The sequence below is a fragment of the Schistocerca americana genome, chromosome X, assembly GCF_021461395.2.
Source record: "Schistocerca americana isolate TAMUIC-IGC-003095 chromosome X, iqSchAmer2.1, whole genome shotgun sequence".
In the NCBI taxonomy this organism is placed as follows: Eukaryota; Metazoa; Arthropoda; class Insecta; order Orthoptera; family Acrididae; genus Schistocerca; species Schistocerca americana.
The window spans coordinates 793,501,816-793,527,971 of NC_060130.1; the positions used below are offsets into that span (position 1 = coordinate 793,501,816).

Genomic DNA, 26,156 nt, shown 5'->3' on the forward strand with positions numbered 1-26,156 from the left:
TAGCAGTCCCAGTGGTGAATCTACACATCTCCACTGCTTGCTTCAATCCCTTCTCTCATGGTTACGGTGACAGAGGCAGCACATGTCCACAGTGATTAGTACATCACAAATCTGTTCATTAGCTAAAGATACACAGGAGAAAATGGCTTGCAAGATGAGGAGGAAATGTAGAAAGATTATTCACCTGTAGCCAGAACACAATTATTTTCAATCTTTTCAGAGTTACTCTTCAACAACCTGTCAAGTCAGTTTATGTAGTATGCTCCTGTTAAACGACTCTTACATAACAAAAATCAGCTAGCACTACCTAAAAAATTCACTTTAGTTAAGTGGAGATTAAAACTGTAGGTGAGAAATCTCCAACTTTGTATACTTACAGAGTCAACAAGTATTGATGCTGATGGCACATCAGTTTCACCATCATATCGTTTGAAAGTCAGGCGTACTTTGTAGTCTTTACCTGGTTCAAGGCAAACAGGAGGAGACACAGGGACACTCCTAGAATCTGTGGGGAAAAAATCAAATCCACTTTATTTCAAGCTGAGGTTACAAAAATTTATTGATATCGAACAGTATGATGAATATTTTTAATAGTTACTATTGAGCACTGAAAAATATTTTTTTATAACACTGAACACAAGAAGAAATACCATAAAATAGCAATTAAAATACAACTAATAATGAAATATAAGAAATACCTTACACTACTCTCCTCTTCGTGTTCACTATGGAAGTGATACACAGTGGGCTATAGAATATTTCTATACTCATCACATAAAGCTGATTGTTCATATTTTGTAAGTTTCTGGGGACTGTTAATGTTTTTCAACATCTCTGTGACAGTCTGCCATAAGTCAAACAAACCTGTGGTCATTTGTACTGCTCTTCTTAATGTTGCCATGAGCTATGATGCATGCAAAGTGATGTGGTGGTCAGCATCGCTGGCTGACATGCTGCATGTTGTCAGTTCAAACCCAGCCACCAGCAGTTATTTGTTATTTTGTATTTATCATTTGCAGAAGGTTCTTGAAATATACTATGTTTGCAATTTTTGTATATTCTGGAATATTCTATGTTTGTATAAATAGCAGCATTCTGGAATACTTGATGTTTGTATAAATAGCTGCACTCTCCAGCCAGTAGTTCAGTTCTGTTCTGGCTGTACATCAGCATTCGTAATAAACATCCATTCAGTGCTAAATGTTGTATATTGATGACTACTTCCAGATTAGGACTTGAGTGTGGTTACAATATGATACTGTGTGATGGAAACAGTGGGTACTTTCAAAACATCTACATCACTATGGTTCCAATTACGTAATGTAAAAACAGTCACCAGGAACTGAAATACAGACAGTACATTATTCCCTCAGTCCATATACTCAGGAGACCAATTGATTCCAAGCCAGCAGTAAGTCAGCTGCACACCAGCCATCCAACAGTGTTTTCCAGAGATGGTGGTCACGACCCAATAAACTAGCTGAAAGGATTCAACTGAGTCACCATAGACAACAGGTGGAGTGACATGATGTGGCAAATGAGTACTCTTACTTGGATGGCACAGCCCAGCAATAGTTTGAGAACAATGAAGAGAAGCTCTATAGCTGGAATAAATTCCAGGATGAACTGATGAAAATGTTTTGTGACATTCAGCAGCAAGTCCACTTGGCAGAAAAACAACTGAAGAACAGGGTTCAGTGTCATGGGAAAATGACAGAGTCCTATGTGAAGGAGGTTTTGGCCTTATGCCACATTATAAACCCAAATATGACAGTAGTAGGCAAAATCTCACACTTGACTGTAGGAGTTGCAGAAGATATGTACCAAGCTCTTCTGGTAAAGGATTTCACAGGAGGAACAATCACAGAAATGCTACAGAAAAGAAATGAACAAAAGAAGCATGACAGACTCCCAAATGTGGTCACTATGGCAGTTGTGGTAGACCACCATGACCTTACCTCTCTCATATATCAGCTACTGAGAGAAGAGATACAGTATTTTATGGCAAACTGAACTGTTGGACTGAGTAAGCAAGAGATAGCAGTGATGAATGTCAACCCCGGTTGTTAGGAGGAGATAGAGAATGTTGAAGAAGAGGTGTATCAATCTTGAGCACCTATCTCCACTACCAGTTGAATGTGCCAGAAAGAATGGACTTGGCCAACTTGGACTTATGCTGCAGCCATCAAATAATAACCACACACCTGACCAACACAGGTACAGCCAACTATTGCATAATGTGTAACACCCCACAGAAGAACAAATATTTGGAGGACAGAGGACAACACATGAGTGTGTGTCCAAAGTGGACCCACTGGACACTTCGTATGCTACTGCATAGAATAGAGGTGAGTTTTTGACACTACCACACTGCCAGATGTCAACCATCACAACAGTTCTATTCATGCCAGTCAACCACAGACAATTACAGTCAGTCTGTGAGACAAAACCCATCACTGTAACCTGGACAAGTTACTCCCCTCCCACACACACACACACATACACTTACCATAGCCATTCCCTATTGCCTTTCAGAAGTACCAGCCACTCGCCTGGTCACCAACTTCAAGGAAACTAAATGAGGTGACCACTTATTGAGGTGAGGCCACCACAGATGCAAATGCTCAATGGATGACAGTCACCAAGATGTCAGTAAATCTCAATGATGTCACCATCGATGGCGAACCTGTCCAGGCGCAAGTCGGCTTGGTGGCTTCCTTTTCTGTAATGCCATATGCTTATCATTGTTAGCTAAAGAAGACTGTGTTACATGACATGAAAGCGATTGTTCTGAAAGTCACCAACAGGAAATATTTCCAGCCAATAGGAATATGTAGTGTGAGAATAACTATCAATGACAGAACACAGCCCTTCAAATGTTTCATTTTAACACAATGTAGACGTAATGTTATTCTCAGATGGAACTTCCTGCAGGTATCAAAACCAGTCATAGACTGTGAAAGAGCAGATCTCCAAATTGACAAAGCTCTTCCAACTAGTACATATAACAAAGACTGCTGTGGGTATTTCTGTGCCATTGAAGACATTGCTATTGTGCTGTCATCAATGAGATGAGTTCTAGTCATCAATCAAGATGTTCAGTTAAACTGTGAAACTTTTATTTATTGCAAAATGCTACTCAGGCTCACAAAACAAATGTAGATGCCAGCAATGATCATAAACACTGTAGGTGGTCAAGGAGAACTTTGGATCACAAACTGTCATGACCAACCACAACTCATCCCTAAAGGTACACACTGAGGGACTACCAAACCATTCCACGAAGGGCAGCTTACTATCACTGATTAAGAATCATCTCCCATTACCACTTCAGATAACGTAGGGGCAGAAACTACTACGAAACTGACAATAGGTTCTGGCCTAACCCCTGAACAATGACTGTGAGTGATAGCTGTTCCGCAGCAATTTTCAGATGCTTTCAAATCCAAAGTGGAGAGGAGACAGACTAAGAAGGCCATGGTAAAACACCATATCCACAAAGAATCACTCACCATTGTGCCAGCACTTTTACAGACTTTTGCCAGCTGAATGGTGGAAAATTCAGGAAGAAGTGAAGAAGATGCTGCAAGATGACCTCATTAAACCTTCAGAAAATGCTTGGTCCTCTCCTGTGGCCCTTGTGAAGAAGAAGGACAACACATGGATCTCTGCATTGGCTACTGATGACTGAATAAAATCACGAAGAAAGGTGTCTATCTGATGGTGCCCTGGATTGCTTGAAAGGAAAAAAAAAGTACTTCTGAACCATGGACATGCAGATAGGCTAATGACAAACTGAGGTTGGTGAGGCTAACTGGAAAAAGAGTGCCTTTGTAACTCCTGATGGCCTCCATGAGTTTAAAGTTATGCCATTTGGTGAGTGTAATGCTGCAGCCACCTTCAAACATATAATGGAGAACCTGCTTTTACTCCTTAAATGGATGATGTGTCATTGCTATCTGGATGACATTATTATTTTTTGAAGGTGTTTGAAGTACATGTGAGCTGCCTAACAATTGTGCTGAAATGTGTTCAGACTGCAGGCCTCCACATGATTCTGAAAAAGTGCCTCTTCATTGTCCAAGAAATAAAACTCTTTAGGCATCTAGTGACTGGCAGATGATTTTGTCCTGATCAAGAGAAAATAAAAGCAGTCACAAATTTTCTGCCTCCTTGGCAATTTAGATGCGAGAAATTTTCTCAGAATGTGCTCATACTACTGGAAATTCATAAAGGTGTCCTGTTCCAAGGCATGTCCCTTGCACGAACTACTGCTGGGAGATGCCAAAATTTCCTGGCATGAGGAGCAAGAAAGATCTCTCCTATCCTTAAGGAGACACTAACATTTTTCCAGTCCTAGCATTGTGCCACAAGAATGCTGAGACAGAACTCCACGCTAAAGCTAGCAGTTATGGGACAGGTGCATTTCTAGTGCAAATTCAGTAAGGTGATAGATTATACTTCCAGAGTACTCCCCAAGTCCAAAATGAACTACTCTACAACTGAGAAAGAGTGCCTTGCAGTTGTTTAGCCATCAACAAGTTCTGGCCATATTTATTTGAAAAACCATTCACCGTTGTCATGGACCAGCTGGCTGACTAACATGAAGTATCTATCATGTCAGCTGGTGAGATGGACACTAAGGCTTGAGGAGTGTGATTTCACAGTAGTATACAAAACCAGACACACTCACAAGGACGCTGACTGCCTTTCAATGAATTCTTTGGTGGAAGACAGCAGTATGGATGAAACCTCAGTCATTGGTGCATAAAATGACATTGCTGATGAACAGAGGGAAGATCCAGTACTGCTGAAAAGCACAGAAACCTTGAAGGAGGAGGAACCAGTCAAGGGATTATTCTAATTAATAAATGAAGCATTGTGTAGAAGGAAGTATGATGCAGCAGAGAGGAAATGGTTGCTCACCATTCCAAGTACTTTGCAACCAGATATCCTCAAATATTTCCACAATACTCCAACATCTGATCACCTGGGATTCATGAAGACTGTAGAGAAAATCAGGCACATGTCTATACTGATCCATTACATATTATGTGAGTCACAGCAAGGAATACCAATGATGGAAGTGCATGCCACAGTTATCTTTGGGGCATCTTGTACCATTCCCGTCCGCAACAGTGTCATTCTTCTGAACTGGGACTGCCCTCTTGGTGTAGTTCCCAAAGTCAACAAATGGGAATTGATGGACAACCGTCTGTACTGAATACCTCACCCACTACACTGTCACCAAAGCTGTGTCGATTGCAGAAAATTCTGGACACTGCGAAGTTCTGGGTATAAGACACCATTTTGAAGCATAGAGCACCCTTTTTAATGGGCTTTGATCATGGAAAAGTTTTCTCATCGAGACTACAATCAGAAGTAATTTCACATTGCAGGATGACCATCCACAGACGAAAGGCCTCATGGAATGCTTTAATAAGATGTCGGCAGATATGCTCTCAATGTACATTGATAAACAGAGAGACTGGGGTATAATACTGCCTGTCATGACATTTGCATACAACACAGTATAATAAGTCACTACTACAGGCTTCATGCCATTATTTCTGCTCCAAGATCATGAGGTCAAAACACTACTGATTACACCATCCCCATTTCAACTCAATGATACTCAGGATGACACCACATCACTAGAACTGAAGAAGCAAAGCAGCGCCTCACTTATGGACCCTGAACGCCCACGAGACAGGCCAAGAGTGCTATAATACCAAGAGATACAGACTGGGAGACTTGGTACAGATTTTTACACCTGTGCAAAAGTGCAACTATCAAAAACACTACTAAAGCACTACTTTTGGCTATATCGTATCCTTCACCACTTGCTGGATGTTCATATGCCACATAGGAAGTCAAAGATTATGACCCTTCATGAAAAAGACAAAAGCACAGAAACATCATCCACATTCTTCTGATACCCTACTACAGCCCTGAGGCACAGATCCATGACAGGAGGTTCAAGAAAACTCAAGACCCACTTGATAATCATGAAACTTTGAAGACTGGGGCTATCTTTGATGCTCATCATACTGAAGAGAGGGGATATGAAAAATAACCAGTACAAGAGGATCCACCAGTTCCCCCATACAGGGGACCATTGACAAAAGGTATTCCAGAGTGCTATTGTCAGTGCCAATGAGAAAATCTGAAACAGCGGCTCTTTCTCCAGGAGAGGGAGCAATGCCATGAGCTGTGGTGTGTGCAGCGTGGCACAGTGGTTGGCATTGCTGGCTGTCACGCTGCAGGTCACCAGCTCAAACCTGACCGCCAGCACTTATTTGTTACTTTGTATTTATCATTTCTAGAAAGTTCTTGAAATGTCTTATTTTTGTATATTCTAGAACATTTGATGTTTATATAGGCAACTGCAGACTCTGTCCAGGAGTTTAGTTTTCTTCTGGCTGTATGTTGGTGTTCATAATAAATGAGTTCTCAGTGTTCAGTGTTGTATTTCATTGCGAACCCTGCTATCAGATTTGGACTCAAGTATGGTTACGATGGGACAGTATACATACAATATCCTCTGATAGTCCTACTTGGTATGGGTCTCACACATTAAGCAATATTCTGGTAGGGGTTGCACGAGCGTTTTGTAAGAAGTCTCCTTTGTGAACTGACTGCATTTTTCCCAGTATCCTTCCACTGAAGTGAAGTCTGCCACTTGCTGTACCTCTGACTTGAGTCTCTGTGACTATTTCATATCCTCATACTCTGTTAGCAACAGGTGTTTGTACAAGTTAACTGATTCCAGCAGTGAATCATTCGTATTGTAGTCATAGCATACTACATGTGCATATTTTGTAAAATGCAAAATTTAACATTTCGAAACATTTAAAGCAAGTTACCAATCTTTGCACCACTTTGAAACCTTATCAACCTTTTACTGAATATTTGTGCAGCTTTATCCAGATAGTAATTCATTATAGATATTTATATCATCTGAAAAAAGTCTGATGCACTATTAATGTTGTCTGCCAGGTCATTAATATACAGAATGAATAACAAGGGTATGAACACACATCCTGGAAGAAACCTGAAGTTTAACAATAGCAATAACAACAACAATAATAATAATAATATCAATAAATAAAATGTCATGTGACTAGGGTCTCCTGTCGGGTAGACCATTCGCTGGGTGCAAGTCTCTTGATTTGACGCCACTTCGGCGACCTGTGCGTCGATGGGGATGAGATGATGATTAGGACAACACGACACCCAGTCCCTGAGTGGAGAAAATCTCCGACCCAGCTGGGAATTGAACCTGGGCCCTCAGGATTGACATTCTGTCTTGCTGACCACTCAGCTACTGGGCGCAGACATAATATCAATATGAACTGTACAATGTACAGCGTGCACTTACCTGGTGATAGAAAAACGACCTTTGTGTCGTCATCAGGAATAGCATTTGCACAAGGGCCACTACGATCCACTGGACCAGGTCTGATAACATCTACTTGCACTTCCCATGTACCAGGAACCTATGAAACAAATGTGAAATATGATTTATTCATCTCATTACATACAATTTTAAAATCATTTGATTTGATGTATAGGAGACATTTCAAGTTTAAACTAAGAACATTTTTGGAGAAATACAAAAGTTTACATTATTTTATACGCATTTTTGAGATGTAGCTATACAAATACTTACTATAATTTTCAGTGCACAAAAAGAAGAAAAAAATGCAGTTCCCTTGGTCAAAGAGTGAAACTGTCCTCAATGAATTCCTCAATATCAGAATAGCAGAAGAGAAAAGCTCAGTATTAAAAGCAAACTTAGTTCCACATTAAATATATTACTGCTTTTTATTTTATTGTTAAGTTTTAATCCTATACTCTGGTGTTTTGGCATAGAGTTTTTAAAGTGTGCATTGGAAGTTGAAAATTACCTCTGTGGTGAATGTTGTAGTTGTGGCGGAAATGGAAAGTTTCAAGTTTCCATTGGTTTTTTGAATAAGAAGTCAACACGTCTTATATACAAGAGGAAGGAATGGACAGTATTTTTATATTTTTTTAACAGTGGTCAGTATGTTTCTTTTGTTTGGAAACACACACATTCCTATTTATTTTCTTCTATAATACTAGGAGCATTGAGACATTTGCTGAATTTCCCCCAGAAGATTATAACATATAGAATAACAGACTCAAAGTAGCAGTGTATCTTTCTGGTGTCTATATTTTTGGAACCTGACAAAATATGCATTGCAAATGCTAAGCTATTCAGTTTGTTAGCTTAGTAGTCAATGTGTACCTTCCAGTTTAAATTTTTATTACAATTTAGGCCTAAGAACTTAACATGATTTGTGTCTGTGATAGACTGATCATTGCAAATTACTTATATTTAATTCTGTTCTAATTATTTAGTTTCAAAGTGCATCATTTTGGTTTTAGTTACATTTAGTTTTAGTCCACTTCAATGGAACCAAGATTTAAGTTGCTCTAAAGTATCATTGACACTTCTGAGAATACTTTCAATCACCTCATTTTCTATTAGAACTGCTGTATCATCACAAATAAAACTGAATTAACATCAATAGCAAGTGGTAGGTCATTTATGTACAAAAGCAACTGATAGGAACCCAATATCAAATTTTGTGAGACTCCATGTAAAATTGTTTCCCAGTTTGAGGAGTAATTGCTTGAATCAGAAGTTACAATTACCCTTTGTTTTCTATCTTTTAAGTAAGAGTTGAACCATTCCAAAGCAGGTCTCCGATTCAATACAGCTGTAATTTGTGTACAAGTAAGGAGTTTTTCAGTGAATCGAAGGTTTTTGTCATATCACAGAATATTTCTGTGACCTTTCTACATATATTTTGAGTGAACTCATTGATGGCATTACAGTGATTTTTCATTGTTGGAATCCAACTGGTTTTTAAAAATGTCATTTATAGTACAAAATTTTTGAATTTGTTTTGTTGCAATCTTTTCAAATACTTTATAGAAGACCAGCAGAAGAGAGATAGGTTGGTAATTCCCCATATCCACTTTCAATTCCTTTTTGAGTAATGGTTTTATCATGGCATATTTCAATTTGTTTGGAAGACATCCTTGCACAAAAGACTGATTTATAATAATCAACAGTGGTTAGTGAAATGACATCATACACACACTTTATTACAGATGTGGGTGTTTCATCCCACCTAGATGAAGTTTTCTTTTTTAAAGTCAATATCTCATTTTCCACATCTCTGTGTGATTTTTCAAATTATTTAAAATATGTATTCCCATTGTTTACCAACCTTATCGAATTTACCTTGTCTTGATAAGCTTCCATATCTACATCTGATCTTGCCACATTTAAGAATAGTTCATTAAAACTATTTGCCATCTGAATGGGGTTAACTATAATATTTTAAAATGTGATTTTCAGAATTCCTTGTCTCTCTCACTCCTATTTCAAGCGACTGACCATACTGCTTTTACTTTACAATGAAATGAATACCCTTAGCTCCATACAGGTGTTGATATAAGTCAACGGGGACAGTTGAAAATGTGTACCTTGACTCGAACCCCGTATCTCCTGCTTAGCTGCAGACGCTCTATCCATCTGAGCCACTGAGAACACAGAGGATAGTGTGACTGCAGGGACTTATCTCTGGCACATCTCCCGTGAGACCCACATTTGCATCTGATTGTCCCGCACTATATTCATAGTGCCCCTGCCCATCATACTCATTACTTGCGGCTTTACCGCCGATTCCCGTAAGAGTTCAGGCACTGTTTGTGCATCCACACAGAAGAAGATGGCCAAATGGCTAGTGAGCCTTATATATCTTTCAGACATGTCCGAACAGATACCACATTCATATATATGTATTACTTTTGTCTTGTTTCTATGTTTGAGGACAGATCTGTTATTAGCCAGTACAACTTTTCTGAATACAGCTTTATAGCATTTAACACACTTAACAAAACCAGGATTTCTGTTTTATTTTTAGCTTATTGCGGAGCTGCCTGCTTCCGACTCTAGAAATTTTGATTCCTTGTGTAAGCCACTTATGTTTATGGTTTTCTTTCTTTTGACAATTTCTAGGAGGAAATAGCTCATTGAATAGAGCTAGGAAACAATTTATGAACTTTCTGCAGTTTTTAGTGCTTGAAATACAATGATCTACAGGCCACCTTACAACACTCAGTTTACTGTGGGAAAAAAATCTGCATTATTTTCATTTTAATTCGTTTTTATATAAATTTCTGGAGGCTTTTGTTTATCTGCTTTTGGGAGTTCTATAAAGAGAGTTGAATGATCTGAATTACCTAGGCTTCAGTACAGCAGTCAATAGTCAAATTTCTATCTAGCAGAGACAAAAAATACATGTACTGCAGAAAATATTTATTTATTCATTCATCTTTATCCATTAACCAGTGATCATGTACATGATACGGGTTTGCATTAAAAATTACACATTACATTTAGATTTTACACTAAAAACTAATATTAAATAAAGGAAAAATACAGATTGCTATTCACTGTAAGGATGACACACTGTGTTGCAAACAGGCACAATGAAAAGCTTGTTACACATTTAGCTTTCAGCTAAAGCCTTCTTCTGAAATGTAAACTCACACAAATCCATTCACACAAGCAAGCACACCTCACACACACATGACCACCATCTCTGGCAGCTTGGACTACATTCCACAGCAGGCTGTATTGTGTTAAGCAATTCAATAAGTATGGAGTACAGAATCTGATGGCAAGCTCCTCTGTTTTCAAGTTCTGGAAGAAATACAGCCACTAGAAGATGATTACCAGTCATTCCACAGCATAACCCATTTGTTGGTGAGGTCTAACAATAATTACGGTTGTGCTCTCATAGTGAAAGTTATGACCAATTAATATTATGACTGATTAATATCTAAGTGTCCATGTAAAATTCTGGTACACAGGTCATAATCACCACTGTTTACTATCACTTCTCCTAAGTCTTTTGCAGGGTGAAGGAATATGGCATATCCATGAGTGTTGAATGGTTGATAGGCACATAAGGAAGTTTGTAATATTATTTGAAAATACAGCTCTTCGGTTGCACAGGTAAAAACTTTTCAACTTTACCTAGGTTTCAACTGCTCTAAGGCAGCCTTCATCAGAAGTAAAAAAATTTTACATTACCTATAACAGAGTTTTGGAATAATATAAAAATTATTAAATTAAACATATGTAATAAAATTACATCATAGCTAACTGCTACGGTACAGTAGACAAAGAAAGCATACCTACATAGAGTAAATAGTTATGAAATGGTTTAGAGCAACAGTGCTCACGTTAAAGATAAAAATATATTTGTACATTATAAAATTTTCCTAGGAATGCATAACTTGATTGAGACGCGCCACTAAGGGTCGCGTGTGCGGCCGGCACTGTAAGCAGCATCAGACTGACAGGCGCGCGCGCCGTCGATGTTAGCAAGTCGGCACCTTGTATCGCACCATCTAGTATTGAATGCCTGTAATTTACAGTGACAACAGCTGTCAGAAGCATTGGAACAGGAGTGCATGTAATGTGCTGATTACATTGTGTCAGATAGTATGTAACAGAGGCTGAGCAGGCAGAAATCTTACAATTTTGAACTTACCAAAATGTTCCGCAACCATTATAACTTTCAAATTGATGACTTTTGGTGTAATATTAATGGGAGCATAGAAGTGCATAGGCAACTCATTTATAACAGACATAAGAAAAAATTTACCTGTAAACAAGGCATAGTGCACTGATAATTTTGAAAAAAGTGATCATAAGTTTTTTAATAGGATTTTAAATAAAACTGACATAATTTTTAGTAAAGATGAAATCTCTTTGTTAAGAAAAGGTTTAAAATACAATGTCAAACCAAACTTATCTGATCAGCATGTAATAGAAAATATCATTGTTGAACTGAAAACTGGTCTAGATAGTGTAAAAATCGAAAGATCGCAACAGACCAGAATTGCTCATGCTGTATGTAATTTGCTTAGTAGAAATGTAGTTTGCCCTGAAAATGTCAATTATGACAAAAAATTAATCAACTCTATTACTGTTAAACTTAGAGATAATGATGCTCTCATAACCAAATCAGATAAAGGTAATTCTCTTATTATTGCTACAAAAGATGAATATGTAGCAAAAACTTTAGAATTTTCAGAGGAAAACAATATTTCTGAGCTACAGGTAGATCCTACCCCAATTTTACAAAAAGAAATTAGATCTGCAGTAATCATGCAAATTCCTTACTTAAGCCATTCCAGAAAAAACAGCTGATTAACATGAACCCCCAGCCGCCTAAGCTTTGGTCCCAGTTTAAGGTCCACAAAATAAATCACCCAATACGGCCTATTTCTAATAGTATGAACAGCGCTTACCATGATCTAGCAAAATTCCTTCATGATAAATTAAAAAGGTCTTATGTTTTTCGAAATAATTACTCTATAGCTAACAGTCAGAGCCTTATCAACAAAATAAAAGACATGCACTGTGACAAAAACACAAAGATGTTCTCATTTGATATTAAAAACCTTCATACCAATGTGCCTGTACTAACGACTTTAGATATCATAGAGAATAACTTACGTTTGTTCAAAAAAGAACTCTCTGATGAACAGATCACTGATTTCATTAACCTAATGCAAATCGTAACAAAGTACAATTATTTTGAATTCAATGGACAGCTGTACCAACAACCTGATGGTCTCGCTATGGGCAATCCCTTAGCTGGCATCCCAGCAGACATTTTTATCAACTCTCTAGAAGAGACATTTTTCAAAAAATTTTCCATTACCACCTTAGGAATTGTTTCATATTCTAGGTACGTCGATGACATTTTAATCATCTATAATGGAACGAATGATGGCATGAACCACCTGTTCGAGATCTTTAACAAACTATACGAAAAAATCACCTTCACATGTGAACTTGAAAACAACTCCCGTCAGTTAAATTATTTAGACTTAACTTTGACAATAGTGAATGACAAAATCTCTTTCAATATTTTTCATAAGGATTCTTTTTCTGACCAAATTGTGCCAGCCTGTTCCACACACCCACGATCTCACAAAAAAGCATTTTTTGACTCTGCTGTTCATAGAGCAATCTCTACCCCTTTGTCCTCTCAAAATTTAAAAACCGAATTGAATCTAATTAAAACCATTGCAGTTAATAATGGTTACGAATCAAATATAGTAGATGACGTCTTCAGACAGAAAACCAATAACAGAATTACTACGCTTGGGACCACTATTGACGAGCCTAGCGATTTGAAGAAATACTTCTCTTTACCATATGTAGGGCCAATAACCTACAGATTGCAACGTCTCCTTAAAAATAAATATGGCTGCAACATAGTTTTCTCTACCAACAACTCTCTCAAAAATAATCTTATCCATAATTTAAAACCAAGACGGTCACCTCTGAAAAACTCAGGCGTTTATAAAATCACCTGTGACACTTGCTCAGCTTATTATATAGGACAGACTGGATGAGCTTTTTCGATTAGATATAAAGAGCATCTATTAGGGAAAAAAGGTACAAACGTACATAATTCGTCATTCGCTGACCACCTTCTTATCACAGGACACAAACCTAAGGATGTTCATGATATTAGTATCTTACATACAGAAAAGAAAGGCTTCAGACTTGATATTCTTGAACAGTTGGAAATTTTCAAATATTTTTCCCATAACGACCATTTAATCCTGAATGAGCAATTACAATTACATGATAAAAATTTCTTTGATGGTGTAAAGCCCTTGCTTAAAATCACTTAACACGGAATATTGCTATTATGCTTCCCGTACTGTAGCCTTTAATATTGTTCTCTCTCTCACTGTTTTACAGTATAATATTTTGTTCACCTTTCGATCTGTTACATACTATCTGACATAATGTAATCAGCACATTATGTGCACTCCTATTCCAATGCTTCTGACAGCTGTTGTCACTGTAAATTACAGGCATTCAATACTAGATGGTGCGATACAAGGTGCCGACTTGCTAACATCGACGGCACGCGCTCCTGTCAGTCTGATGCTGTTTACAGTGCCGGCCGCACATGCGACCATTAGTGGCGCGTCTTAATCAAGTTAGGCATTCCTAGGAAAATTTTATAATGTACAAATATATTTTTATCTTTCACGTGAGCACTGTTGCTCTAAACCATTTCATAACTATTTACTCTATGTAAGTATGCTTTCTTTGTCTACTGTACCGTAGCAGTTAGCTATGATGTAATTTTATTACATATGTTTAATTTAATAATTTTTATATTATTCCAAAACTCTGTTATAGGTAATGGAAAAATTTTTTACTTTTGATGAAGGTTGCCTTAGAGCAGTTGAAACCTAGGTAAAGTTGAAAATTTTTTACGTGTACAACCGAAGAGCTGTATTTTCAAATAATATTATAAATTTCATCTACGGTTGTTGCATTATCAGCCATGTTTAAAATTGAACATAAGGGAGATTAAAGCTGGAGTTAAGGGACCTGTGGTATATGGTTCATTACACAGTAATAGTGTAATTGTGATTTATTTAGTTTGTTACTGCAATTACCTATGTTTATGCAGAAATACCTTGACAACAGTGAAAAAGCTTATAATATGCAACCACCAAAAGGTACAACACAAAACTCAGAGTTATACAACAGTCCTCAAGCTGGTTTTTAAAATTGTCATGTAGTTGCTGCCTATGTGGGAACAGGTCAACTTAGTGTCATTGTGCTGCTCTTCCATTACATTCAATTAACCCATACACAAAGTGTGTATTGGTCAACTCCACAACAGTAAACATATCCATACTGCTGTGTAGTGTTGTTAATGTACAAATAACACTGCCAGAAACATGGAACCAAGACAGAACAGAGCATTACTAAATGCAAACTTGAGGTTGTAAAGTAAAATGCGCATTATTGTTGCCAACAACAAGTTCTTCGAGTTAACGGAAGTCTGTCAGTTCTCCCAGCAAACACAAGCAGCAGACTTCTCTCTTACCGAGCATGTGTAGGTCATGATGGGATGACATCTGGTCCTGTCTTCAGAAACAATAACATCCAATTACCAACTACAGCAATAGCTGGAAGCAACATGGAACACTATCTCCCAAGATGATGTAACTTTTCAGTGATTATTTCTACTCATGATTGAAGAAACACAATGTAGCAAGAAGAGGGTCTACAATGCACTGAAGATCATTTCCAAAGCTAATATGTCCATTAGTATAGTACCCTGTGATTATGACCAAATACACTGATAAGCCAAAACATAATGACCACTGCCTCCCATGACGCTGGATGCTGCCTGGTGGTGTTGAGGGCATGTGACATGGTAACAAAAGTATGTAAGTGGAGCATACACATATGCAGAATCATCCTAGTGAAGATATGGGCTGCAATGCAGAACCTGTGGACAGGTACCTTGAAAATATCAAAGCTGGTTGAATTTTTACATGGTACTGTCGTGAGGATCTACAAAAAGAGGTAAGACAGTGGAACTACCACTAGGCACTAATGGTTGGATGTTCATGACTCTTCACAGAATTTGGGGTTCAAAGGCTTGTCTGCTCTGTTAAATAGGATAGTTAGTGATCTGTGGCATCTCTGCCAAAATAGCACAAACCTTGTGCACACACAAGTGTTTTAGAGCACATGATTCATCATAAATTGTTGAACATAGAGCTCCACAGCAAACCACCCCTCCCCCTGTTCACATATTGACCCAATGACATCATCAGTTATGATGATTGCAGTGAGCACGGGGCCATCGGGATTCGACTGTCAGTCAATGAAAACATGTCAGCTCTTTGGGTGAATCATATTTTTGCTACACTAGGTTGTTGGTCGTCTCCACAAATGCTGCCATCAAGATGAACAGTGGATTGAAACATGCACCTCGCCATGGACACAGGTTGCTGGGTGCAGTATTATACTATGGGAGACATTCTCCACCTCTTGCATGGGACCTGTAGCTGTGACCAAAGACATGCTGACAGCTGTGAACCACCTGCATCCCTTCATGCTTGATGTCTTCCCCGGAAGCAATGTCATCTTTCAGCAGTATAATTGTTCATGTCTTGGAGCCAGAACTGTGCTACAGTGGTTTGAGGAGAATTATAGTGAATTCACATTGATGTCCCAGCCACCACATTCGCCTGATATAAATCCTATGGAACCCATCTGGGTCACTGATGCCATCACCGTGTACACAAATCAGCGGCCCATTATTAAGCGGAGAGTGTAGATATCTAAGGCCATATACCTCCACAAACCTACCAACAAACTGTTGGATCCCTAATATGCAGAATCAATTAGGCATTTCATCCCAAAGATGGACAAACAAGCTATTAAGCAGGTGGTCATAATGTTTTGGCTCATCAGTGTACAATGTGCAACCATCTAATGTGTGAATAAAATTTCATCCATGTGATACTTCGCCTCAGAGTGTTTATAATTTCTTCAACAACATCTGCAAACAAATTATGATAACTATAATAAATCAGGTACAGAATGCTATTATAAGACATTAGTCTCCAATTGATTACTACTTCATTCTCTGCTGAAGATATCACAGGCTGTCAGTGTTGGAGGCAAACATGATGGGTTGCAACAGGTTACAAAAGATGACACTGGGACGATGGAATGATAGGACTTCACCTATACTGAAGCGTTACAAACATCCAATGTGGAACAAATGTTAACATGGTACTAACTAACAAGTTTTACTGCAGACAAGATACAGAAGAAAATTAATTGGTTGCCTCTAGAGCATCCGGTAACAGCTGACTACAAAAAACTGTTTCCACTTTATCCCCAACTACAGCAAATTGATTGCATTTCTGTTCCCAAACTGTTCCAGGAAGCCAATACATGTCTAAGTTTAGTTTTCATAGGTACAATATAATTTATGAGTGAATGAAAAATTTGCAAGGAGGTTGTCGTAGCAGTGAAGAATTACCTGAGGCTCATAACGTATAACTATGTCATAATCCATTCCTTGCTGAATGTTGTTAATTGGGAATTCAAGTTCAGAGCCAGTAAATGCTCTCATGAATCCAGTACCCGTCCAACTATTTTCCCTGCCATCTCTGTATGGCTCTCTGATCACAACTTGGCAAGTCTGAAAAAAAATAAAGAAAACACATAAGTCATACTAGAAATGAATAACTACAAAGGAGAATACTTAACAGTCATCCCACATAACATCAGAAATAGTAACAAGAAAAACAATAACATCTGCTTGACTATCTTACTATGCACATTCAATAATGTTTCAAAATGCTGACAATTTTTGCTTAGTGTCTATATGTTTTTATTTATTTATTCTCTCTCATGATCTTTTACACCAAGTGTGTTGAAGTTACACAGTCATGGGATAAATCACTATATGTATAAGTCACAGTATACACTGCTTCTGGGATTCAGGGAGGTGTGCTGGCCCTGGATCGAATCCGCCTGGTGAGTTGATGATGAGAGCCAGTGTGCCGGCTAGACTGGATGTGGCTTTTAGGTGGTTTCCCACATCTAATCAGGTGAATACCAGGCTGGTACCTACATTTAGAAAGCATTCAGATACTTTCACATGGGATAACACTAGACACAGACAATTGGGGTGCACAAATTCCGTCCTGAGGGAATGAAGGGATGGTGGCAGAAAGGGCATCCAGCCACTCTCTACCACTAGCATTGTCAAATCCATAAATTTACATGCCATCCTTGTGTAGATATGGGATAAAGGCCAGTATAGAGATGGATAAATATGTATAATTCAAATATGCTGATACAAAATTTAAAAAGCTTATCATGAGATTTCTCAAAGTATATGCAAATATGTAGCAGCAATGGGCTCTAAACTATTGTAAAGAACTTTGGTAAAGAAGGAAGAGGGATTTGAACATGGAAACCATACAATAGTGTACATCTTTCTGTACAATGGTTAATGAAGTGTTATACAAGTGTAACTTGTTTAACTGACTGAGCAATTTCCACATAATTTAACTGAAAATCTCATGAAAGAGTAGAAGATTTTGAATAAACCACATTTAAAAACCATGATCAGTATTATAGTTCTGAATAACTGGTATGTTTTGGTGTTTGTTTGTCTAGTTACAACAGGTTTTTAATTTTTTACTAATAAACAGGTAAAAAAAACTGGTGTAGCAATTTGCCACAGCAGCAGGGCCAAAATTTTTATTTTTGACTAAAACTTTTTTAAAGATACACATAATGTTTTCATTGTTTTCAAATATTAGGAAAAGCGATCATTTGTTATTTTAATAAGCATGATGGGAATTAGGAACTTGTAACAAAGACATGACATAAGAATCAGTATAGCACTGCAGAGACAATCTTTTCCCTGCAGAGTGGCCTATTAGACAGTACACATGTATGTTCAATATGCAAGACTTGCCCCATCTGATCTATATTGTAGTTTCTCTCTGTTGTCCTTGAAAATCAGTTGTACTGAATAATTGTAGGATGCTCATATGAAAGTATTTTATGAAGTAAGGTAGCAATGAAACAGAATGCCTCTTTGCTTTATAAAATTAAAAGTGAGAGGAGGTGCAACAAATTTGTGATATCATATAAAGATAAAAGAGAAGGTAAATTTGATTGATACAGTTATAGTTTTATTGACATGCCATAAACTTGGGATAATAAGTGAACCCTAAATTTTCTGTTGCTTCAGGGAAAAAAATTGATATCATCCAAAAATGATGAGGCAGGAAAAAGACAATCCATCATCCAGTGATATCTACAAAGTACAATGGAGTTAGTCAAATAGAGAACTGTAACAGCAGGCATGCCCATGTGGAGTTGCTAGTCTCCCATTGGGTGCCTCCCCAGGTGGCGGATTGGGGAACTTTCACCAGATATGGTGGACACCAGGGAAATAAAATACCCGGGGCGGACCAAAACTAGCAAAACAACAACTGCTGCCTTGCACTAGGGATTTGGGTCTCCAAAGGCTAAGGGAAGAAAACCCTGATTAAAAATCGCTCTTCCTCTGGTAGGGGTTGGACACAGGGTTGACAGCCCGCTCAGTAAAAAACAATTGTTGCAAAACTTCTACAAACAAAGCTGTATGAATGAAGGAAAATGGACCTGGCATGAAAAGGGACAATGAGGATGGAATACAAGTAAATGAAGGAGGGAAAATAAGGAAGAAGATAAATATAAGACATAGATCAGATCTATATATTGGTACTTGGAATGTGAAATCCCTATATCGCCAGGGGCACTGACAGTAATGCTGGATCAAATGATGAATCTGAAGCAAAGTATAAGAAATTAGATGGATGGGGAGTGGAGTTTTAGAAATGAAAGAAGCGAATATATTCTACAGCTGCAGCAAAAAAATCATGAGCTGGGGACAGGATTTGTTGTACATCATCAATTAAAGCATTTGGTAATAAGGTTTACACCCATTAGTCAAAGATTATCGACACTCTGGATAAACTATTCCATAATTAATGCCCATGCAACAACAGAAGATTCCAAAGAAGACAAGAAAGAAGTATCCTATGAATCTTTGCAAAGAGAATAAGATGAGTGCCCAGAACATGATATCAAAATAACAGACAGAGACCTAAACACTCCGGTGGGGAAAGAACAGATTTATAGACCGACAATTGGCCCCCACAGCAAACGTGCAATAAGTAATGAGAAAGGAGAAAGGCTCATACTGTTCGCACCATCTAGAAGTATGGTAATAGGATCAACACTGTTACCACATAAGGAAATACATAGGGGAACATGGACCTTACCAGATGGAAACACAGTAAAGCAGATAGACCATGTTTTGACAGATGTGAGACACAAATCGGACCTATTGCACGAAAGGAGTCTCAGAGGCCCAAACATATATACAGATAAACATTGGAGAATATAACATTGAAGATCAGTGGGAAGCGATAAAAAAGACGGCAGGGACATTGATAAGAGAGATACTTCGAACTGGGACAAGACAAGTAAGACCATCATGGTTTGATACCGAATGCGAAATAGCAACTGAAGAAAAGAACGAAGCATATAGAAGGACACTGTGATCACACTGTACGAGGAGGATAGTAGAAGAATAGAAAGAAAAATGGAGTATTGAAAAGAAGACTCACAAAAAAAAAAAAAGAAAGAGAGAGAGAGAGAGAGAATGGATGAAAGCAAGTGTCACAGAAATAGAGCTCATGAGATGCAAAAATGAAATACGAAAATTCTATAGAGAGGTGAATGTGGCACTGAAGCCTTCTGGTAGTAAAATAAACTTAATCAAAGATGAGACAAGGAATATAACAAGTGAAGAGAAGGAAATATGTGAAAGATGGCGCAGGTATTTTGATAGTTTCCTCAACCCTAGAATAACTGTACCAGGGAATCCAATAGAAATGAATGGGGAAGAGGACCCAGACAACAAAACTGCCCCACCAAATATAGGAGAAGTGAAAAGTGACATGAAGAAATTGAAAAACAACAAGGTGGCGGGGACAAATGGTATTTCAGAAGAACTGTTAAAGCAAGGAGGCAGAGAGCTGGAATGAAGCCTTCTCGAAATGGTCACCAGAATATGGGAAGAGGAGAAAATGCCCCAACAATGGAAAGAGGGTATCATATGTCCCATGTATAAGAAAGGAGATCAGATGGAATGTGGCAATTACACTACTTAATCTGGGATATAAAATATTCTCTAATATACTATTCGACAGAATCCTCCCAATCATACAGAGGGAGACAGGGCCGTACCAATGCGGATTTCTCCCGGGAAGTCAACTATAGATCAAATATTCACCTTAAGACAAATCCTGGAAAAAAAAACAAATATGGGGTTGGCATGCATCACCTCTTTATAGATTTCAAAGTAGCTTATGAGAGCATAAATAGAGAGCAGTTATATCAAGTTCTAGATGAACTGGGAATCTCAAGAAAGTTGGTAAAGCTGGTGAGAATGACAATGAGCGAAACACAAGGTAGTATAAGAATAGGAGGAATGATGTCCAATACTCTGAGTATTAAAAATGGAGTGCGACAAGGGGATGCAATGGCATGTCTTCTCTTTAATGCCGCCCTGGAGAGGGTGATGAGAAACGCAAACGTTCTGAATAGGGGAACGATTGTCTATAAATCAGTGCCGATACTGGCCTATGCAGATTACACAGATATAGTAGCAAGAACCCAAAAAGCAATGGAAGAGACATTCACAGCTCTCAAACATGCTAGTAGGAACATGGGGTTAATTATAAATGAACAAAAAAACAAATTATATGGCAGCTGGAAAAGCACATAGAAAAAATATGCCAAATGCAATAACAATGGGCAATTATACATTTGAGAGAGTTGAACATTTCAAGTACCTGGGCTCGACAGTTACCAATCTAAATGATACCTCCTATGAAATTAAGCAGAGATTAATATTAGCCAACAGAGCCTATTTTGCCCTAACAAGACTTCTATCCTCAAGGCTCCTGTCTCGCACCACTAAATTAACTATCTAAAAATCACTTATATAACAAGTGCTTACATATGCCTCTGAAACCTGGACATTAACAACTAAAGATATTGAAATACTGGATGCATTTGAAAGAAAGGTACTTAGTTGAATTATCGGCCCAATCAGTGAAAGAGGAAGATGGAGGAGGAGATACAACCATGAGTTGTATATCATGTACAAATACCAATCCATCTGAAGGATAGTGAAATCATCCAGACTGAGGTGGACAGGACAGGTGGCTTTCATGAACGATACAGAAGTACCAAAAAGAATATTACAAGGAAAGCTACGAGGGCAGAGAGGATGTGGTCGACCATGGGCCAGATGGGAAGATGGAGTAATCGAAGATCTTAGGAAGATGGGCAATAGAAACTGGAGACTACTGGCAAAGGACCAAGAGAAATGGAAGGAAATTGTAGAAGAGGCCAAGATTCATCATGAGTTGTAGAGCCAAGAAAGAAGAACAGTAGGCATCATCAACAATAAGCATAATACATTAATTCTGCAAAATAATTCATCTACAGACTTCATAAAAGCAACAAAAATAAAATGTTATGTCATTTGAATTTGTCTACCAAAAAAAAATAGATATATGTTACATGAACTAAATAATGCTGGAAAAACTTACGAATAAACATCATTAAAACACCACAAAAACATAAATATTGTGAAAATTCGTTTCCAATCTATGAAATCAATATACATAAAATGAACTTACATGTTAGGCATCTGAGAGAACACAGAGTGACTGAAGAGAGATGCCAGGAGGTGACACTTAAAGAGATGTGAGACAGGTGACAATGGGGGCCTATAGAAGGCAGGGAAGTATGCAGGGAGAGTAAAGCGATGAGACGAAAGTTGATAAAATGCTTTAAAAAATCAAATTAAATACACAACAATCTGTTATTTACAAGACTGACATAGACTCACAAGAAAGAGGCATGTAAAAAGTATTATTATGAAAAAAGAAAGGACAAAAGATGATGTCAGAGACCTTAAGACAAACAAACATTCAATCTAGGAAACAAGGCAAATAAGTAGAAGCACCAAGGGTAAATCAGCATACAAACACAATGCAAAACTGTGAGGTTATTGGCAATATTAGTTACACTGTGACCATTTGAAATTAAATGAGAAGCAAAGTAGACTTGTAGTCCATATTTTTCCTTCCTATTTCTGCACATTCTTCGAACATGGTTTTGAAGTGTCTGCCTGTAAGGCCAACATAAAAAACAATATAAAATAATATATACTGATTGCAATACCTGTTACATGTGTTGATTTCTTAGAATGTAAATGAATTTATGCAATATTTACACTATTATGGTGTTTTATTATATTTGTTGATGAGTTGTTTTTCAGTATTATTAAGTCTATGAAACATGTATCTGCTTTTACAGTAGATTAATTAAGACATCATTATGTTTAATTTTTGTTGTTTTTATGAAGTTTGTGGACAAACTGTTTTGCAGTAATTATATACTACACTTGTTGTCACTGATGCTCACTGTCACTTTTCTGTGTTTGCTAATTTGACTGTTGTTTGTTGATACTTTGTAGATAAAACTAGATAGTGGCTTTGGGGGATGAAAGCAGTTCTGGCTTTTTAATAAAAAGAAAAGGACAACTGGTACTAACATTTTATTGAAAATCAATACCACTTTTATGAAACCTGGATCAACATGCTCCATCTCACCAATATCTTTTCCAGACTCCATAACCCCTCCTCCCCTCCCCATTGAAGTTAGCAACTGCAGCCAACAAGGCTGCTGAGGCATCCTGCTGGAGATATCTGGACTGCCTCACTTGCCATAAAACAATGTCCTTTTAGGCTCTTTTTTTAATCTGATGGAACAAAAAGTCGGCATGGCAGCCAAATCTTGACTAAGGTGGTTGGGACAACATTGCCACATTCTGTTGACCGTTGCCTCCCTCACAATCTGTGACATATCACTGGGTATGGCAACTGAAATTATTCTTGAGGCAGGTTATTCACATTTTATAATATTATAAGATCTGCTTGGATTAGTGAGGGAAATCAGAAGCAGGGCTCAGTTTCACTGCTGAATATCAAAATCAAACTGTAGACTTTTAGAACAAGATTACTTTCAGTCTTAATACTTATTGGACATACTGTGTATGTACATGTACAGAGATATCAGAGGTCAATGACATTTATACAGTGACCTGCACAAAGTTTGTGCACTGATATCATACATCATTTTACTCACCTCAGGTGGGATAAGAACTTTATCTGCACAGGGATAGAATTGCTTCAAAATATGATACTGTAGGGCACAATGCACAAGAAAGGCAAAATAAATGAGCCTATGAAAGTGTACATGATAGTGGAAATTATTCTTATAGTAAAGACAGCAGCATTCAGCATCTTCCCCCTTACAGCTTCCTTTTCTTCTTCTCCTGTAGACATATTTACTTCTTAATTCATCCTCAGCTCCCCCTGTCTACCAGGTGTACCGGTATGAAATGAGCGTTTTTTTGTGATAATGAAACACTAATTTTGAATTGAAAAGTAAAAACATTTTATTCAAAGTACTGACCATTGCTTTCTATACATTTTGACCACCTTTCTGGCAATTTGTGGACACCACGCCAATAGAAATGTTCATCTTTTGAAGCAAACCAATGTGCACTCCGTGTGCATACCGGGGGGAGTCATTCCAGATGTGGAAAGGGTCCTTCCGGATGCCATGAAGCGTACAGGGTGCACCCATCTGCAGGTGGTCACTCATGTTGGCACCAATGATGTGTGTCGCTATGGATCCGAGGAAATCCTCTCTGGCTTCCGGCGGCTATCTGATTTGGTGAAGACTGTCAGTCTCGCTAGCGGGATGAAAGCAGAGCTCACCATCTGCAGCATTGTTGACAGGACTGACTGCGGACCTTTGGTACAGAGCCGAGTGGAGGGTCTGAATCAGAGGCTGAGACGGTTCTGCGACCGTGTGGGCTGCAGATTCCTCGACTTGCACCATAGGGTGGTGGGGTTCCGCTGGATAGGTCAGGAGTCCACTACACGCAACAAGCAGCTACACGGGTAGCAGGGGTTGTGTGGCGTGGGCTGTGCAGTTTTTTAGGTTAGATGGGCTTGGGCAAGTACAGAAAGGGCAACAGCCTCAACGGGTGCAGGGCAAAGTCAGGACATGCGGGGACCAAACAGCAATCGGTATTGTAATTGTAAACTGTCGAAGCTGCGTTGGTAAAGTACCGAAACTTCTAGTGCTGATAGAAAGCACCGAAGCTGAAATCGTTATAGGTACAGAAAGCTGGCTGAAGCCAGAGATAAATTCTGCCGAAAATTTTTACAAAGGTACAGACGGTGTTTAGAAAGGATAGACTGCATGCAACCGGTGGTGGAGTGTTCGTCGCTGTTGGTAGTAGTTTATCCTGTAGTGAAGTAGAAGTGGATAGTTCCGGTGAATTATTATGGGTGGAGGTTACTCTCAACAACCGAACTAGGTTAATAATTGGCTCCTTTTACCGACCTCCCGACTCAGCAGCATTAGTGGCAGAACAACTGAGAGAAAATTTGGAATACATTTCACATAAATTTTCTCAGCATGTTATAGTCTTAGGTGGAGATTTCAATTTACCAGATATAGACTGGGACACTCAGATGTTTAGGACGGGTGGTAGGGACAGAGCATCGAGTGACATTATACTGAGTGCACTATCCGAAAATTACCTCGAGCAATTAAACAGAGAACCGACTCGTGGAGATAACGTCTTGGACCTACTGATAACAAACAGACCCGAACTTTTCAACTCTGTATGTACAGAACAGGGAATCAGTGATCATAAGGCCGTTGCAACATCCCTGAATATGGAAGTTAGTAGGAATATAAAAAAAGGGAGGAAGGTTTATCTGTTTAGCAAGAGTAATAGAAGGCAGATTTCAGACTACCTAACAGATCAAAACGAAAATTTCTGTTCCGACACTGACAATGTTGAGTGTTTATGGAAAAAGTTCAAGACAATCGTAAAATGCGTTTTAGACAGGTACGTGCCGAGTAAAAATGTGAGGGACGGGAAAAACCCACCGTGGTACAACAACAAAGTTAGGAAACTACTGCGAAAGCAAAGAGAGCTTCACTCTAAGTTTAAACGCAGCCAAAACCACTCAGACAAACAGAAGCTAAACGATGTCAAAGTTAGCGTAAGGAGGGCTATGCGTGAAGCGTTCAGTGAATTCGAAAGTAAAATTCTATGTACCGACTTGACAGAAAATCCTAGGAAGTTCTGGTCTTACGTTAAATCAGTAAGTGGCTCGAAACAGCATATCCAGACACTCCGGGATGATGATGGCATTGAAACAGAGGATGACACACGTAAAGCTGAAATACTAAACACCTTTTTCCAAAGCTGTTTCACAGAGGCAGAGCGCACTGCAGTTCCTTCTCTAAATCCTCGCACAAATGAAAAAATGGCTGACATCGAAATAAGTGTCCAAGGAATAGAAAAGCAACTGGAATCACTCAACAGAGGAAAGTCCACTGGACCTGACGGGATACCAATTCGATTCAACACAGGGTACGCGAAAGAACTTGCCCCCCTTCTAACAGCCGTGTACCACAAGTCTCTAGAGGAACGGAAGTTTCCAAATGATTGGAAAAGAGCACAGGTAGTCCCAGTCTTCAAGAAGGGTCGTCGAGCAAATGCGCAAAACTATAG

General features: G+C 38.4%; 1 protein-coding gene across 2 annotated transcripts in view; it reads right to left on the reverse strand.

Annotated features, from left to right (window-relative positions):
* LOC124554770 (laminin subunit beta-1) overlaps positions 1-26,156 on the reverse strand; it is a 357,587-nt gene that overhangs the window by 59,528 nt on the left and 271,903 nt on the right. For both annotated transcript variants that reach the window (XM_047128416.1, XM_047128415.1), the window contains 3 exons: positions 16,944-17,105; positions 7,382-7,499; positions 378-505 (listed from right to left, as the gene is read on the reverse strand). In XM_047128416.1, the coding sequence (XP_046984372.1) occupies positions 378-505; positions 7,382-7,499; positions 16,944-17,105 (408 nt within the window). The remainder of the gene's footprint in view (positions 1-377; positions 506-7,381; positions 7,500-16,943; positions 17,106-26,156) is intronic.